At 39.9% G+C, this 18,194-nt stretch overlaps 1 protein-coding gene across 20 annotated transcripts in view; it reads right to left on the bottom strand.

Moving 5' to 3' along the window:
- Positions 1-677: 677 nt before the first annotated feature.
- The window catches only part of adgrl2a (adhesion G protein-coupled receptor L2a), a 100,970-nt gene continuing 83,453 nt past the window's right edge, over positions 678-18,194 (bottom strand). For 5 of the 20 annotated variants that reach the window (XM_042006220.1, XM_042006229.1, XM_042006231.1 and 2 more), the window contains 8 exons: positions 17,963-18,175; positions 16,978-17,198; positions 16,333-16,399; positions 12,375-12,466; positions 9,800-9,968; positions 9,484-9,612; positions 7,206-7,302; positions 678-2,964 (listed from right to left, as the gene is read on the bottom strand). In XM_042006220.1, the coding sequence (XP_041862154.1) occupies positions 2,123-2,964; positions 7,206-7,302; positions 9,484-9,612; positions 9,800-9,968; positions 12,375-12,466; positions 16,333-16,399; positions 16,978-17,198; positions 17,963-18,175 (1,830 nt within the window). In that variant the 3' untranslated portion in view covers positions 678-2,122. Of the gene's footprint in view, positions 2,965-4,753; positions 4,806-5,539; positions 5,669-7,205; positions 7,303-9,483; positions 9,613-9,799; positions 9,969-10,760; positions 10,788-11,097; positions 11,143-12,374; positions 12,467-16,332; positions 16,400-16,977; positions 17,199-17,962; positions 18,176-18,194 lie in introns of all 20 variants that reach the window. The other 15 variants (XM_042006219.1, XM_042006227.1, XM_042006221.1 and 12 more) reach the window with 9 other exon arrangements.

The raw sequence follows: 18,194 nt of genomic DNA, 5'->3' as shown, positions 1-18,194 counted from the left end.
CTGCTGTGAGCTGTCACTCTGCCTCGACTGGTCTTATATCAAAATGCTTTGTAAAATAATATTACCTGAGGAGTAAAGCGTACAGGAACTGACAGTGGGCTTCAGCAGCAGCAGACATTAATTAGGGCAAATATGTGTCATACCCAGAAATATTATGCATTATATATTTCTACAACTGCAGCCATGTGTAACGTTGACCCCTTGTTAGGTGTGTGGACTCTTCTCCACTCCCACACAGCATTACATCTAATATCTTACAACAGGATTTCTGCAGTGTGAGGCCCTTTAATTGAGCCTAACCTACAGCTCTTTCAATAATATACTAAGTGGACAATGCTTTGAACCAGTGTCATTTTTTAACCTTTATTAGTGTTACAACCACAAAGAGTAACATTTACAATGCAATTTTCCTACCTGAGTTTCTCATCTTTGAATCACATGGACAAATTTGGCTTCTCTAACACACACGGTGGAATGAGCTCTCTCTACTCTGCAGCGATTTAAGAAATAGCAGAAAAAAAAGCAAATAAATCCTTCAGAAAACAATTTTATCAAGGGTCTTTCAAGGTGCTCGGGACTTACTTATAACCTGAGTCAAAAGTGTATCTTGTCCATAGCAAAATAATTAAACCTGTTTTCAAAAGTAGTACCAAAAGCACAAACCATTAAAAAGCAACTGGCATTTGACAAAAGATCTCACATTTATTGTATTTGATAAACAAGTGTTGAACTTTACATCAGTCTTAAGTGATGAGCCCCTTATGTTTACATAAAAAAACATGAGCTACAGTACAGCATGTATACCAGTGCTGGAAAATATTCACACATTTCCCCTTTATTTATTTTTTTGGAAAGATTTTAATAAATAAAATATCCAAACCCGAGCGGAAGAACTACATTTATGATAAAAACATTATCATTAAAAGTCGGTTTCAATTCAGTTGCAACTGCCCAACACTCAGCCATGACTGTTATAAAGTTCTCTATCAATTCAAATTACACAAAAAACTGTGCAATGCATAAATCACCTTAACTGGGTTGCTGCTGTCCTGTTTTACTAAAGTAATGCCGCTTTGGCAAAGTCAAATAAACATATTTTAATGGGCGGTATCAATGGAACTCTTTAAGCAAGAAACACTGTTCACAAGTGAAGAAAGTGATGATTCATTTTTATAACTGATTGACTCCATCTTTCTTTTTAGAAGCCTTTAACGTTCAAACATACTACCATGAATGAAGTGTTGGAACCATAAACACGCTGTATAACATATGTGCATCTTCTACACAATAGTCTCTCAAACGTTAAGTTTTGCAATTAAAAGGTTTCTTTATATGTACGGCTTCCCATTTTTTATTTTTTTTTTATTTTACACTATCAATACAACAAAATATATATTTTAGCAGATTTCCTTGACAACAGCTCAAGGTACAGTTGAGAAAATATAAGGCCAGGGGCTTGATTGCTAGTGGTTATACAATCCAAACTTCATGGTGATGGGAGTACGGCCAGGACCTTATATTCCTTTTCTAACAGTCTGATCAGGAACATTTCACTAACGTGTCCACCTCCTGGTCCGGGCGTGTAGTTTTGTTCACAATTTAAAAAAGACAAAAAAAGAAAGAAAGAAAAAAAAGAAAACAGACTTCAACTTGAATGTTGGGGAGTGTATGTACAACCTTTTGACAGGGTAACTGCTGATTGGATGTAGTCAGTAATGCCTGTTTTTTCTTTCTTTTTTTTTTTCTGTATTTTTTTTTTTTTTTCTTGTACCATAAAATTTTCTCAATTATTCAACAGCAGCAGCACATTTAAATACATAGTCGGCTTGTCTCTTAAAACGGAAATCTGACTCTGCATTTTATATACAGTCTCTTTAAAACTTTGCACTGCCATTGCTGTGCTCTAAGTCTGTTGGTCTGCAGTGGTGCGATTCAAAGGGGTGGGGGGAAGGAAATGGCAATGTAGATGGGGGAGGGGAGGTTTGTAAATGGTGAACTTGTGTGACAGGGCTTCTACGCTCTCCAAAAAAATTTGAACACTTCCCTTGCCTTCTCTAGTGTGTCCTGCAAGAAGTCAGGGTTGTGTAAGGGCAGCGAGTTTTGGGGGATGATTTAAATACGTTTAAAGGCTTGTCACTAACTGCATCTGTCCTTCTCGTACGTCACCTTCAGGGATGCAGTCCTCTTTAGTGATGGGAATAATATAACCATCGCTGCTTCCTTTGCCTATCTGGTAATAGGCTTGGAGCTGGTGGCCAGCCCCTAAGTTAGGCATGCTCTTGTAGTAAACATCCTCATTCTCACTCTGCTTGGTGGGAGACAGATCCTCCACAACATCAGGACTGCTCTCGGGGCATGGAGAGTCTCTCAGATTAGGCATACTAGTGTACAAGGAGTCTCTGTTTGGGGACTGCAGGCTATCATCGGGGTTGGTGGGTGTCAGCTGACTGACATAGGTATCAACTTCCCCGTTGGTCCTCACTTTCTTCTGGGGTGCATACAGAAGTGAGTGAGTCCGCTGTGGGATGAGAGGCGCCTCCAGCTCCTGCTGATGGTGCAACTCGAGGCCCACCGTGTCGCCAACGTGGACCAAAGATGAAGCATCGGCTACAATAGCATCATCTTCGCTGCTGCTGCCACCTACCACTGTCACCTTGGGCGGAGCCCGCTCCGTGTGGTGGTGATGGTGGTATTGTGGCGGCTGCTGGTGGTGGGGTGGATGATGTAAACTGGAGTGCTGCTGCTGTTGGTGGCTTTTGTTACAGGCACGCAGGTTGTTGTGCACAAGCTCCGAGATGATCATTTTCTCAAAGGCAGCATCGTCCAGGCTGAGGCCACAGTCTACTACCTGCACACTGTCGCCAAAGTCCCCATTGCGGAGTGAGTAGCTATTGTTAAAGTTACCATTTAGCGGTAGAGTATCCATTGCACTTGTATCCCTCACCGCATTGTTCAGTGAGTGCCCTGGAAAGAAAGGAAAATGTGAGGAGGGTTTACATTAGTCAAGATAAATAAGCATGAAAGAAACAAAACCTAAAGTTTAATGCTGTTTAGGATGCAGTTTCACATAGAAAACTCAAGTTAATTTAAGCCATGCCATAAATCAGTTAGTTAGGCACAATCCATAACATACAATACATAGACGTGCTTTATTCGGAATGAGAAATCATTTTACTTCCTCATATATACATTTCAACTTTCCCTTTCATAAATTGCAGTAACATAAACAAAGCTTACAGAAGTTTTAAGTCTGCCACAGAGGTGACAAAGCAATGAAAAGGATCCCAAACAACATTAAGAACAAACTGAAACAGTAAGCAAAATCGCAACACACAGGGCAAAGGTCCACAAGTATGAAGCCACAAACGGGCAAGCTACAACACTTACAGGTTTTTCTAGCAACTAATAGGTTGGATGTGCTGAAGTAAAGCAAAGGACAGAGATGGGAAGATGACATAGACAGAAAAGGGAAAGTAGTAATGTATAAACATGGGTCAGCCATCGTTGCTCTCACTACAAGGTGAGCCCACAAGCAGCACTCCACCATCACCACACACAGCAGGTGAAAAGACTCACTTTAGACAACTCACATCATGTCTGTCTGCTCAGGCTATCTGGTCTAAGAGCAGCTGATGTACAAAAGAAAGTAAAATGATTTATTGTAACATGAAAAATCACTCAAAAAAACAACAAAATGTAAAGTAAAAGTCTTAACTGCAACTTAGAAAGAGCAAGGGTTCAGCAAATTAAGCATACAAGCATTAAACTGCTTTTACTGTTCTGAATTAAATGCCAACAGCTACACTATAGATTTTTTTCTTTCTTGTTTCTTTCATTCTTTTTTTAAGTTGACTTTGTGTCAGTACACTTGCTGTCCATTAGTTGGCAGCTTGTGTAGCCAAAGCTGGCAAAGGTCAGAGCTTGCCCGCAGTCCAGCACTTGGCATCCGTCACAGTAACAGTTCCCAGCGAGACCCCGGTCACTTGCAGAACAGCTCAAGAAAACACAGCCGCTGCAGAGGTCAGGCGCAGTTATGTTAGGAATTTCTCAAAGCATAGAGGTCATGGAAAGCAGCGCCAAGAAATACAAATATTATTTATGCCAGGACTGAAAGAAGAGATAAAAGAAAAATGTGCTCTGCTATGACTGTTGCACCTCCTTGTAGAATAACACGTGAAGATTAAGATGGAGGCTATTGCAGTTATTCATGGTGGTTTTTTCAAAGTCCCAAATAACACAGGAGGTGGGAGGTTTGGGGTTTCAGAAGGGACATAAAATGGGCATCTTTTAGAAAATTTATTGTAAAAAAAAAAGTGAAAAAAATTTGAATAAAGAAAATAAGGGAAACTGAACAGCTGCTGCCATGACACCCATGTGCTAATGCCTGCAAGGAAGCAATTTAGTGTCCAGACAGGTGTTGTCTGGGAGGTGTGACAGGAATACAACTGGACACTGAGACTGCTGAATGCCACATGAGGACAGACATTTTGGGGAGGGAAAAAAAAGGAAAAGAAAAGAAAGCTTTTTAAAACCAGAAAAATAGCAACATATTTTGTGCAATTAATCTGTCAGATCTGGACGATTACTTCAGATGACCAATGAAATCTTTTGTTTTTCTTCAGATAAGCGTAGAATTTAGACGGGTAATTTTGTGAACCACTTGCTCACTGAGTGTGTGTTAATGGCCTAAAGTAAACCAGTGATGGTGCCAGGGTTTGGGTTGTTTTAAATAAGCATGCTGAAAAAAATTTACATTTGATAGGCAAAGTTAAGTTTTACTCCCATACTTGTCTCTCTGTAGGTCACTAGAGGAAAGCACAAGGGGAAAAGCACAAAGCATGGCAGAAGATGCCAATTCAGTTCCAAAACAGAAACATACATATTATCACAGTAGTCTTTACAGTGTGATATATAATGAAATGTCACATGTAACCAAAATACAGTTATTTGCTTTTTTAAAGTTCATGTTGGTATGATCTCATTAGATATTCCATACATGAATAAAAGACTCAATCCAACATAGAATTGCTTGCAGCCTAGCAGCTTTTAGAGGGAAGTCTCCCTCCAAAGCAAACACGAAAAGAAACAAATTCCCTCAATAAGTTCAGGGAAATAAATCTTAATGATCATGCAGTTTATAGTACAGCTTCAGGTCTTCACCACTGTTTACATTATCTCCAGGCAGAACATGTAGTATCTCTTTCCCATCTTAATCATTATGTCCCGTTAAGAGAAATATGAGAACACAGATGCTGCATCGAGGCGAACCACAAAAATCTCTGTTGTGCATGAAAATATGTGTGTGTTTTTACACACAGACACACACATACACACATAATGTATACGGTCTATGTGCTACACACACTAAGCACTAGATCAAGCATTTGGGAGACAGTGATTCAGATGGAAAGGCGATACTGCAGAGAATTCTGCTTTTCTTTTGGCCTGCTGTACACTCGACTGTAAAGGGAGAGAAAAAAAAGAAGGCAGAGAGAGAAGAAAAGGCAGAAATGCAGGTGGAAGAATTAAATAAGCACACCTGGTGAGTTAAACACTGGAGCTGTGGGGGTGTTACACACGACTGTCTCAGCCAGTAAGGTGTTATAAGGGTTGTTAGTGCCTTGTGGTCGCAGAAGAGGATTTGTTAGTAGATAGTTCCCGGTCATTCCTGGAGTGGCAAGACAGAGGAGGAGAAGAATAGTTTGGAAGTTTTATGGAGAAAAGAAATAAAAAACAGTCAGAGTGGGTGTTTTGAGGCATGCGATTTCACCTGGAGTATATGCCAAAATCAGAATCACCAGGGTGTTTATTTAAAAGTTGTGAATAAAGTGCAAAGTTTTGCAAAGCAACATAAGAGCAGCTATTTCTGCACGAAATATTCAACTTTTGCTGCTGGCCAGTTCATTTGTTATGTATGTTACAAGTCCTTTATAACCCATTTTTCTTTAAACATACTAATTTTCACCCAAATGTGCTCATTATTACCTTCTGTCACCAGTACTTTTCATTATTGAGTGAGGAAGTGTGCTTTTTTTTGTTTTTAACAGCACTCTAGATTCTTGTGGTTGTGCAAAGTTTCACTGTTCCAAACAGGTACAAATATCATTTCTCCTTTTTGACAGGCAAGAGAATCCTATCAAGTTTTTTTATAAAAAAAAATTTCAATTAGCCACTATCTCCCAAAGCATAATCTCCCTCATTTTTCTTCCGTTCTTGCAGTGTGTTTTAAGGATCTGAGGTATTTCCACTGCCATTTATCACCTGTGTTAAATGCCATCTGTCATGTTGAGAAGTCTCCAGGGATGTTTTTAATGACATGGAAGTGCTTCTAGGAGATAGAGCCCTCCTTTAGTGCACTAACTCTCCAGGGTAACTACTACACCCTGGAGTGATCAATATCCAACCTTTGCATTAACATCTCCAGGAAATGGCACTGTGGGGGAAAAAAAGGGAAAAAAATCCCTACCTCTATATTGTTACTGATGTATCAGCAAGTCAAAATGTGATTTAAAGCTCTTGATGTAATGTTCTGTCTTTCTGGAAGTGACATCAAAAAGGCAAGGTAAAGAGCAGCTGCGACAGAAGTCAGAGGAGGGGAAGTTAAACTACCGTGGTGTAAACCCTCGTTCCTTTCGCATATTTGGAGAGCCATTTCTGAGGCAGTAGAAAGCCTAACAACACACTAAGCACTCTGGGTCAGCCAGAGTTGAACATCATCTTCTCATCATCATATTCTTGCTTAAGCTAAATAATAAATGGCAGTTTTTTTTTTCGTCCCTCCTTCATAAACCTCCCCCTTAAAGTAACAAAGGTCCCCTCATATGGCAGGCAATCTCTGCATGTTAAAGTATTTTCTGAAAATAAAACTTGTTTTCCCATTTTAGCTTTGTCTATATATGGGTAAGAGCTTGGGACAGCCAGCACTTAAATAAAAAAGCAGCCTATTCCCAGTTTGAGATCAGCCACAATGACAATGCAGTATTTGAGGATTTGTGTGATTTTTAGCTTGCTGCACAGGGAGACTACACTGAAGGCCTCAATCCCATTTTATTAACCATACTCCCCCATATTTCAGACTGAAGGCATTTATTACAATTACCTGCACCCTGTATGGTGGTCTGATCACTGGAACTTGAAGGGGATATTTTTAAACTGGGTGATGAAATGTGTGCATAGGTGTGGAGAGAGATGAGGTGTGAACTGACCTTGGTTAAGGGTGGAGGTGCTGTTGATGTCACCTGAGATAAAAGAGGACTCAGATTGCTTTCTTACGGTGTCATTCCACATTCTCCTGATACGACTCTGTCAGGTCAACAAGGGACAGTCGTTAGAACTTTAAGCTAGCCCTCACCTTTCAGATAAACTTTAATTTATTTCTTATGTACATACAGCAACATATATCACTCCTCACCTGGCTATTAATATAAATCCAGGAAAGTGTGATCCTAATGGTCACTTTCTCAGTATAAATGCTTAAAATCTACTTTCATATATATGTCATGAACAAATCCAGTAATTACTTCTTTGGCTGAGGCTGGACGTCTAAGTGTGATAGTATATAATCTAAAACAATCTGAGGCTATTGTCTCTTTTGAGCTATCAGCCCAGAATAATAAAAGGTTCATTTAAACATGTATTTTGTTTTGCAACTGAGGCTCTCCCTCTGGTAAAAAGCACCAGTTATGCTCTTAAAAGAGTTCAATATTACATTCCATGCACATGACGTTAGCGAGAAAAAAGGATAAAAGCAATTGCTAAAGGGGGTAGAACAGAAGCAAGGTACTCATGCAGCACAGCAGATACTGATGGTAAATGTGCAGTAATGCTGGTGTCTCTTGATCTACCGCTGAAGCTTAAATGCTGACTGTGCACTCTGTACGACACCTACATGCTCATGTAACAGTACAGTACTGACAAACTTCTCAGACTCTTTGAAGTTCTACACTTTTTATCTTTTAGATTTATCTTAAAAGAAATCAGGGCATTGTTTTCCTCATAACTGCAAAACAAAAACAGGTATTCAGAATATTTATTTAATGCCTGGCTGAAGCAGTTTTTGGCAGCAATGGGAGCCTCCAGACTTCTTGGGCACCATCCTATATAGCTTGGGATACATTTTATTTTAGCTTTTATGGCTTTACAATGAAGCTCCAATGTAGGGATGTCAAAATCCCGTCATCCTGCAGGTTTTTGATATTTCCCACTTTAACACACCTTACTCAAATGAATGGGTCATTGTGCAGAACTTGACAACAAACTGTTGGATCCATTTGATTTGAATCAGGTGTTTTGGAGCAGGAAACATCTAAAACCTGCAAGCCAGCACTATAAAGGCACGTCTGTGCTCTCTGGGTGTCATTTTGAAATGCAAACCTTTATCCTAAGAGCTAGGCAACACGCCTCAAAACATCTTCGCTCAGGATTTTTCCTTATTTTTTTCAATCACCATTTTTGAATACAAGAATATTGTAAAAGACGTAATGCTAAGTGCATGTTTTCTTCCCCACATACTAGAGAATTAATGCCAGATAGTTCAAATTTGTTCCGTCAGACCAGTACAATTTGCTTCTTATGGTCTGAGAGTTGTTCAGTTTCCTTTTAGCAAACTCCCTGGGGACTGTGTTTTAGTGAGCAATGGCTTTTTCTGGCAACTCTTCCATAAAGGCCTGACTGCAGGAGAGCTGCATTGATGCTTTTCCTTTTGTAAGTTACCCCCACCTCCTCAAAAAAACTAGATCTTATTCAAGAAAAACATTGAGTTGTCTGACATGTATGGTCAAACACCTTCATCCCAGGTCACTCAGTTTGACTGGACTCCGAGATCCAGAATATCTTTGTAAACGTCTTTCATTTACTATGAAGCAGGCTTCTGTGCTTTTTGACCTTTTAATCCTGTGAAAACTTCCTAGTATCCCACCTTTGGTCCTTCATTGACACAGTCCTTGCAGTGGGGTTCATAGACAGTTATCAAGAAGTCCCCGTTTGGTTTTACGTCTGCCATATGCAATCAACTGTGATACTTTATATTCACAGGCATTTGCCTTTCCTAATTATGTACAATAAGTTCCTTCGGGCACAGATCAAATTGTAGAAGCATCCCAAAGTACCACTAATAGAAGAAGCACGCACAGGAGCTTAATTGAGAGTGTCATAAAGAAAAGTCTGAATACTTATGTGAGTTGGGTATTTCAGTCTTTCAGTTTTCATAAACTGGGGGGAAAATCCATAAACCTGTTGTTGCTTTGTCATTATAGAACACTGTGTGTAGGCTCAAGAGAAACAGATGAGTTGATGTATTTCAAAATAAATCTGAAGCTTAACAGAATGTAGAAGATGGGTCTGAACATTTTCTGTTAGTACTGTTAGCAAATGTTTCTTAACTGCGTAAATGAGCTGCATGAATGCATCTGTCTAGAAAACACTGTGTCCTTCTCTTTATATTGTGCTCTTTAAGGATTTGACTGTGTAAAGTTGCTGGTCTACCTGTGTACCAGAAGAGTAGCGTGCACTGGTCCGTGTCGTAGACGTCTTTGTAGAACCATGCGAGCTCTCGGTTGGCAGCCCACCACAGCAGTATGTGTGGCGGAAGCACTTGCTGTACTCTTTACGGACCTGCATGAGCAAACAGCCAAGTGTTTGCTCAGTTTGTTGACTTTAAAAAATGACTTAGCCATAATATCAAACAAGCTGTGTTTGGTCTTTTTATTAGAAAGTGAAATACTGGAATACTAAAATTCTCATGACTTTGAATTTAAAGGACAAATCACAGTTTCAACAATGTGTATAAAAGGCAACTTACTTTTTTCTGAAGAAGGCAATGGAAAATGAAAATAAACATTCCTTGGAAGGTGTTGAATATGGTAAAGAGGTAAGCCATGACAATTGAGGCTTCACTGATGAAGAAGAGACCGAAGGACCAAGTGAGCCCCAGCAGGCACAGCAGGGCGAAAGCCCCCATAACCCAGGATCTAAGACAGAATAGAATAAGAGAAAAAAAAAGCAGAAGACAAATCAAACATTAAAAAGGTTCAAAGACAGAGCAGTGACTGAGATTTTTAATCATCCGGTTTAATAACTGAAAGAAAGCTGTAAATCAGGTGAGAGGGGAAAAAAAACACACACAAAAAAAACAAACAAAAAAAAAACAAAAACAGAATGACATAAAACACATATGCCATTTTAATACCCCCTAATAACACTGCCCCCATCCCTCCTATATCACACACTTTCAGCCCATACGCATATGCAGTTTCTGCCTTAAGAAAGACAAGAAGGAATCACCTTGATGTAGTATAAATAACTACATGTTTGTTTGAACATACTGAACAGCAAAATCAGAGAACACATCATGTTTAAAAGAAACTATAAAAAAAAGAAGCACAAAATACTATGATATACCAAGTAATAATCTAGTGTGTGTGTGTGTTATCAAAACTGGAAAACAAGGCAGATGTGGAACATTTTCAGGGAAAATTCCCAGCTTTGTGGGGAAAGGTCCCGTGGAGCCTTCAGACACCAACAGCGGTCACAGTTCGATGCTCAAACACACAACAATAACCACAGCACTGGATTGATGAAAATGGTGAAAGTGACCAGTCACAAGGAGGATGGATGAGAAGCTTTCAAGCTGCAGTTTGGGAGAGGACGAGCCGATGAAAGAAAGAAAAAGACAGAAAAAAAGGGAAAGAAAAGAACGAATAAGGGAAAGAGGAGAGAAAACTATAAGCTGAAGAGGAGACTATTGGGCAACATGTTCTTACTTGATAAACCGTTTATTATCTTCATAGCTAGAGAGCATGATAGGCAGGAAGAGAGAAACACAATTAGATCAGAGCGCACAATAGCGTGTGTTAGTTGGCACTTGAGTACGATATCTTAAACTTTGATCCAAGGGAAATCACCGGAGGCAATGAAATTAAGACTCTAACAAGAACTAAAAATGGTTTGTTTTTGCTGTTGATTCAATTACATAAATCCCATTTATAGCACAGCATTTGGTCAGAGGCCATTGTCTGTGGTTGAGTTTGCATTTATGCTACTGATGAGTGGATGGTGTTATGTGGGTAAAATTATCTGAGGTACATAGTAAAGGCTTACCCAGGCAAATCTGTATTATAGTAGCCGTCACAAACGCGATAATTACTGGTGTGGATCACAGAACAGAGAGAGAAGGAGAGAATGCGAGGAGAAAAGAAAAGAGAGGGTGTGCGTTAGCTTTGCCTTCACATGCAACATGCAATGACCATTGTGCTAAACTGTCTCTGAAAGCAAACTCTGGCACAAAGAACACAAAAAAATGACCACAAGTCAACAGTTATAAGTAAATAATGTGATTTCTCAATGCAAATAAGTCTAGATTAAATCATTTCTAACATCCGTGAAGAAAATGCACACCAATCTGAAAAAGCCACTAAGTTCAGTAAATGTGGTCTGCTGTGGTTTCCTTGATAAGCGAGTTGTCTATCACAAATACACCAAGAGGTCTAAATAAGCCTTTTCTGACTGTACTCCCTGATTGCGGTTTTACCACAGTGCTGTAATATTTTAGACATTAACTGTCACCTAAAAAAAAGAAGAAGAAGAAGAAAAAAAAAGAAACCTAAAACAACAAACCCAGGCTACAAATAGCAACAGCGTTGCTCCAACACAGAGTGGTGGCACTTGGAACACTTTACTGTAATAATATAATGGTGCAAACTGGCATTACTAGTGCAACCAAAAAGCCTGTAGCACCCCAAATGAAAGGGGTCATAAATTTCAGCCTGCAGCGAACAGCAATAAATAATGTTTTACCGATAGAGAAAAAAATCTTTCCTTCCAAGAGCAAAATTCTGAGGCAAAAATCTTCAATATGAGCAGAGATGTTCAGGAGGTACCTTGATATTTAGAATGATTATTCTCTTTTTTTTCCATTTGGGATTAAAAACTGAGATCTAACAGAAAATAAGGTTATGTGTGGGAAACACACATGTTAACTGTTCTGCTGCACCCCACTCTCCCAAGAGCTAACAGTGCGTAGTTAAGCTGCAGTCTTAAGAGTGATGTGTGTCATGTCAGTGCAATTCTGTGGCCAGTGGTTTAGACCAAACAACACAGCAAGAAAAGGAATTTTAACAAAGTATGTGGCACCATCGTGACAGTTAAATCATGCCAGAAGTATAACTCAAAAACTGAGTTTAATTTCAGATGCAACATTGTTAAATATCCTTTCTGGTTTAGAATATGTAAAAAAAAAAAGCCATTTAAAAAGCAGCAAATGAAACACAAGTAAAAGAGTAAAATGAACATTATATTTCTTGTGGAAAATTAGCACCAGTGTTAAGCTACAGACACAATGGAGAACATGGGGGTTCGGCAGATGACGCTTCACTTACTTTATATTCTCCAGTCGGCTTGAGTCTGGTTTCAGGGTGGTAGAGTGCTTCACCATTTTGTACATTGTGATCACCAAGAAGATGAGATTGAGCTGTCAAAACAGAGTAATGGCAGTGTTAATTCATGAAGATGTATTACTCAAGATAGAGCAGACAGAGAGAAAGAGAGAGAGAGAAAAAAAAAACTGTTAATTTGACTATAAGTATTAAAAGCAGAGAGCCTTCAACTCTCTGCATGTCCACAGACTAATCCAATAAACATCTATCGTTCCAGCTAGTCTCAGACAGGCAGACTGGCGCCAAATTTAGTGTCATTCTATATCAATAAGAGCATGAAAATGCATTAAAATCCATCACTGTGAAAAAAAAGGAAGAAACGGCTATATAGCAGCAGTCTGGCTATGTCAGAAGGGAATGAGAAGTAGCAGGAGAAATAAGAGAGCCTCATGTTGTACAAAACAACTGCATATCATTTTATGCACATCGTGAAATATAATAAGGCATAACCACCAACAAAAGGCTTGAGGGAACATGGTATATTTTGTTTGATTCTCTTGTGTGTCCTGATAAAAACAGAGCTAAACAGAATGAGGGAAAGGGAGTGTTCTTGGTTGTTTTAACATATTAAATCTTAAGGGAGAGGGCGGCACATATCAGGTTAAGACAAAGACACCATGTGCTGTATTTCTGAGCACATTTATTTGGTACCTTCAAAATCAATAGTGTGATTTTGAGACACAAAGGCTGAATGGTCCAGCAAGGCACCCCTCCAAATAATTCACTTCAAAAACATTTATTCTACAGCAAACTAGTCCACAACACAGCATGTACAAGCACTCACGGCAGATGTACCAAACTGTGTTTGTACTGCAACCTACCCATGTATAAATAATGTCAAGGAATGTCTGAGGAAGAAGAATTGAGATGTGTCTCCAATAGAGCATGCCAAAAGATCACACAAGTATATAACAATGCAGCAGATAAAATAGCACACAAATAAACACATTTGCAAAGACAAAAATGGTTGTGTTATTTATTTTTTTTAGTTTAGTTTAGTTTTAGTAGGGGAGTCTCACAAACGGTGCATTAGAGTGCCACAATGATATTTTTAGAATGCCAGAAAGAAAAATGGAGACAAATTGCCAATACGAGAGACCTTTGTGAGCTGGGCTCAGACCACAGCCATTCACCCTTGAGTAGAAATTTCTTGGTGTTCAGGCACACACTGCTATCAAAAGACTGCCTGTGATCAATACATCACCCCCTCTACATGCAATCAACTCATGGAGCCGCACACAATGCGCTAGGCTCTACAAGAAAAGGACGACTGCAGGAAAAAAGAAAAAAAGAAAAGAGAGCGAGGTAGGGAGAAAAATCGTGAACCCTCTTTTATATCATAGACGGCACTGAAACTATGTTTTGTTTCGCAGCTATCAACCATTATTTCTGTCATCTGCTTGCATGAGTCAGAGAGTGGGGGTGAGAGAGGAATAGGCGGGCAAGGACTTTAGAAAAAAAAAAAAAAATAGAAAAAAAAACCTTTTACACATGGAGTGGTGACATGGATCCAATGAGACAGAGGAGAGGGACACAGTACTTTAAAGTAACCTAGCAGCATGGCACATGTTCCCACCCCCACCGGCATGCTTTTGCAGCCCTTCCCAGGGGATCCCTCTTGCTGGGGCAAAACTGCCTTGCCTCTATCCTTCACTCTGTCTCTGAATCATCACTGCAAGCCATGCAGAAGCACCTCGCCTCACTGGGACTGTGGAGAAAGCTTTTTCTGAAGTGGACTGTGTGTGTACACACTGAACTCCAAATGAACTGCTGGGGATAAAATATTAAAGGTGCAGATGGAGCTGTCCAGATGACAAGAACTGCTCGCGACGTGTCATGATCCAAGAGGCCTTGTGTTGAAGCTATCTCAAGCATACTAATGGCTCCCTCCACCACTCATTACTTCCATGTTCCCCTTTCATGGAGCTAATACCTCCTGTGCCCAGAGACAAGCAACCTCTGCCTAAGAACACAGATCTAAATGCCTACTCCGTGCTTTAGTTTTCAGTCAGTATTCAGGACCCATTTCAACAGGATGACAGGAAAAAACATGACCACCATAGGTTAAAGCCAGCATTGCCTGGCACTTACATAGCTTGGGTTACATGAGGTGATCCACACATAAGCCAAAGCTGCACTATTTTTCTCCTTTTTCTTTGCTCATGAGTCTTTTCTATCCTTCTCTCTCATTGACAAGGACAAAGCCAATTTGTAGAGAAACCAGGGTCATGGATGATGTAGACAAACCTTGCTCCCGCAAGCTCCCGTGAGATGTCCCTTTCTAGAGTGCTTTATCTTTGTGAGACAATTGTTGCATAGAACCAGAGGGGCAGTGTGCTAAGCTCAAGCCAATGCAACCAAGCCTCATTGCTGTCACACATTAGCTCTGCAGCAATACATTAGCTCCTCAAAGGGTCATGATTCTATCTCTCCGGTCATCACCGCTGGGATCCTGATCATCATTTCCACTGCAGACATATTTTTCATGCAAATTATTATGAGAGCAACACTCAATTGGAAAACAATGAGGGCCCAATTTAGGAAGAGGAAACATATTCCTGCGTGGCTGACAGAGCATTTGCTGAGGCAGGGAGAAATGTATGTTTGCTTTGATACAATGTTAGGCTTTCTTCAATTATAAGCTCACACGTTCAAAGCAGGCGCTGGAAGAAAAAAAATAAAAAAACAAAGAAAAAAAGAAATGAAAACTGAAAAAATAGGCATTTCAGCATTTACTCAACGGCATTTCAATTCAACATAGACCTTCTTCAGGTTCTCTCTGCACTTCCTCATCCGTGTTTAAATGCATCATTGAGAGGCAACGTTTCTCTTTGAGAAAACTGTGAAATGCAGTCCAGTGAGCAGACTCGTCTTTTATTTATTCTGCCACCACACACAAAGAACACTACTGTAGCTTTGCTGTGAAAGCTCCTAGCAGTCTGCCAATAATGTGCAGACACTCACTGGAATTTGACACGGCTGCCCCTTTCTCTCTAGTATATTTTCAGTGTCAGCTTGATGTTCAACAGAGGTCACTGTGTCTGTAGATACTATACTAGCCATTAGATTGTATAATGAACATGGTGCTGAACAAATACTACCAAACCTTCCAGGAAGGAAGCAAGACAAGTTTGCACAGCTTACTTGTCCTTTGGTGTGCATGAGGGCAAAGAGATACATAGCGTGGTAGGCTGAGAGGATATATGTGAGGGATAACGCGTGCTATTTCCTTTTTTCTTCCGCAGAGGAGTTAGACTCCCTGAGGTCTCATTCTTCTGAGCCTCTCTGATGGAGCGGGAGATAATGTCATGACCAGTAAATAATTGCATGCCTCTATGGAACATATGTCAATATGATACGCTATATGTCCTTCACTTTTGACGGTCCTTGACCAACAGAGAGATGGATTTGCTTTTCTTCTCCCTGACACTACCATCGCCTATTTGCTAAAAGCAGACAAACACCCAAGAAAGCAAATGCAGAGTAGGATAAAAAAGAGTAATAAACTCTAACATTTTCAGTCTGCTGCAAAATAACCACATTGAGACAGTTTCTAATGTATTTTTTTCCTCTTTATCATATAAAGTGTAAATTGAAGGCTATTTGGTAATGTCACTTACAAAGTTGTACAAATGCAAGGTTAGAGTACACCAATCAAGTCCTGATCCTTGTCAGGTGAAGAGAGGCACAAAGAATCGTTAGGTGCCTAGAAATCTGTCTTTGGTGCAGAATTAACCTGTCATCGCTGAGGAGAGCATGGGTAAAAAAATCCTGCTGACTTTTTCCTTCACTCCAAATGTCTCACCTCCTTTACCCTCCTCCTGCATCTTTTTCATCCCTCAATCTCAGTCTTTCCGCACACTGTTAGTCTCAGTATTCAAAGCAAAATATATTGGCTTACCATGATGATAAAGGTGACAGGTCCAATAAAGCTCCATATGAAATGATTGTCCACACTTAGCCAGCACCTGTGATAAAGAAACAGAGACTTAAGCTTTAGAGAGCAAACAACTAAAAAACAATAGTATGCTCCTGAGGACAAATAAAAATGGGGAAATGAATTTTATGTCACTTGAGCTGAGGATATTTAATGTGTGGACTATTGTTTTTACATCAATAATTAACCTGGAGCGATTTTTCATGTTGAACATGAATACGTGTGTACAAAACAGAGGAAAGACAGCCAGGTCTTAGCTCTGATGCGGCCATTAATCTATGTAAAAGGCTTCTGCACAGTGCTCTTCTCTTTAAGAAAGCATTTACAAACAAGAGGTCACAGGAGGGTCTTTGAATAGACGGGCATTAATGTAGCTGCACCCTCCAGTGAAACCACAATGTTGGGTTTGTCAGCCACTTTCAAATGACATGAAAAATTGAACAGCTGCCCATCCCTGGCAAAAGGAGCTCAAATGTTTTGGTGTAGTCTCCGGGGACGCACATGAGGTGCTGGCAAAGATGAGCTGATTTCATTTCAAAATCTACCACAAACAGTCACAGCAGGTAAGTCTGCACAGCGGAGTGTTCGGTGTGTCTGCTCTGCTCTTACGCTTTCTTGGTCCCATAGCTTCCATAGTCGATCGCTGCAGAGACGGCAACCACAATAGCAGGAAAGAGGTAGCCAGACACATAGTAGTACTTTTTCCGTGAGTATTCACTCTCAAAAACCTCCACAAGCATGAGATAGAGCTGGACTCCCTCAAGGCACATCCAGGAAAAGGAAGCCAAGAAGAAAAAGTGGAGAATCCCCGCTATGATGGCACATCCAATCTGAGACAGAACAAAGATGGAGAACAAATATTACAGTTAGTTTTCAACAGATTAAAAAAAAAGTATTATTAGATGAACTTGTAGAATAACAATGATTTAAACATGGCAAGCAGTAGCCTATATCTGTTGTGGTTTCTTTATTGAAAACTGTATATCAAATACCTCCATATTTTATTAAACTTATCAAAAAGATGACATTCATCATTTCTACTTCTCTCATTCAGCAGAATGTATATCAGTGAAACTGATGAAAAGCATTAATAAATATTCATTCACCACATGGGCTCTGACTGTGCATTGGCATACTTTTCCAGCAGCACAGCAGAAATTAAAATGTCATGCAAATCGTGAGGTTTTAGTAAGTAGATTTCAACCTACAGCTCAGCACTGGAAGCTTGGATTCCCAGCTGTGTGCTGTGTTTTTGTATTTCTTCAAATTGAAGAGAAAATCTTTGAAAATAAATAAATAAAACAAGAGTAGAAAGTGGTATGTATGCAGGCTCAGCCATGGCAACAGCGGCTTTAAGTGAAAGAGGAAAAAAAGACCTGTCAAATGTGAGACATGCCTCCTTAGTAATCTGTATTAATGGTGCTGTCCCAGCCATGTCATGTCAGAGACAGGCAGGGAAGGTTCGAAACAAACAATGCTTTAAGTCCCATCTATTTTTCCCTGAAAGGGTCTTCTGTCTTGAGGGATGAGATAAAATAAAGTGAAAGGGAATGAATAAAAACCAGATCAATAGGGTAAGGTCAGTCCAGCTTACCCTTGGTTCTGTCATATCGATACCAATTAGGAATATCAACTCTGCAATGAAGAGATTGATGCACAGGTTCTTGTGGATGGTGTTGCGATCACTCTGCAGGCCCCGGAAGAAGCAGAAGGTGAAAATGCAGATGGTGAGGCAGACGAGGGATACTACAATGCCAACGCGAGTGATGACGGTAAGGAGCAATTCATGATGGTCTCTTATGTTGCCCTAGAAAAGAGCAAAAGAT

This window comes from Melanotaenia boesemani, chromosome 14 (assembly GCF_017639745.1).
Source record: "Melanotaenia boesemani isolate fMelBoe1 chromosome 14, fMelBoe1.pri, whole genome shotgun sequence".
In the NCBI taxonomy this organism is placed as follows: Eukaryota; Metazoa; Chordata; class Actinopteri; order Atheriniformes; family Melanotaeniidae; genus Melanotaenia; species Melanotaenia boesemani.
Note: the sequence above shows the minus strand (reverse complement) of the source record. Positions and strands in the feature narration are given on the sequence as shown.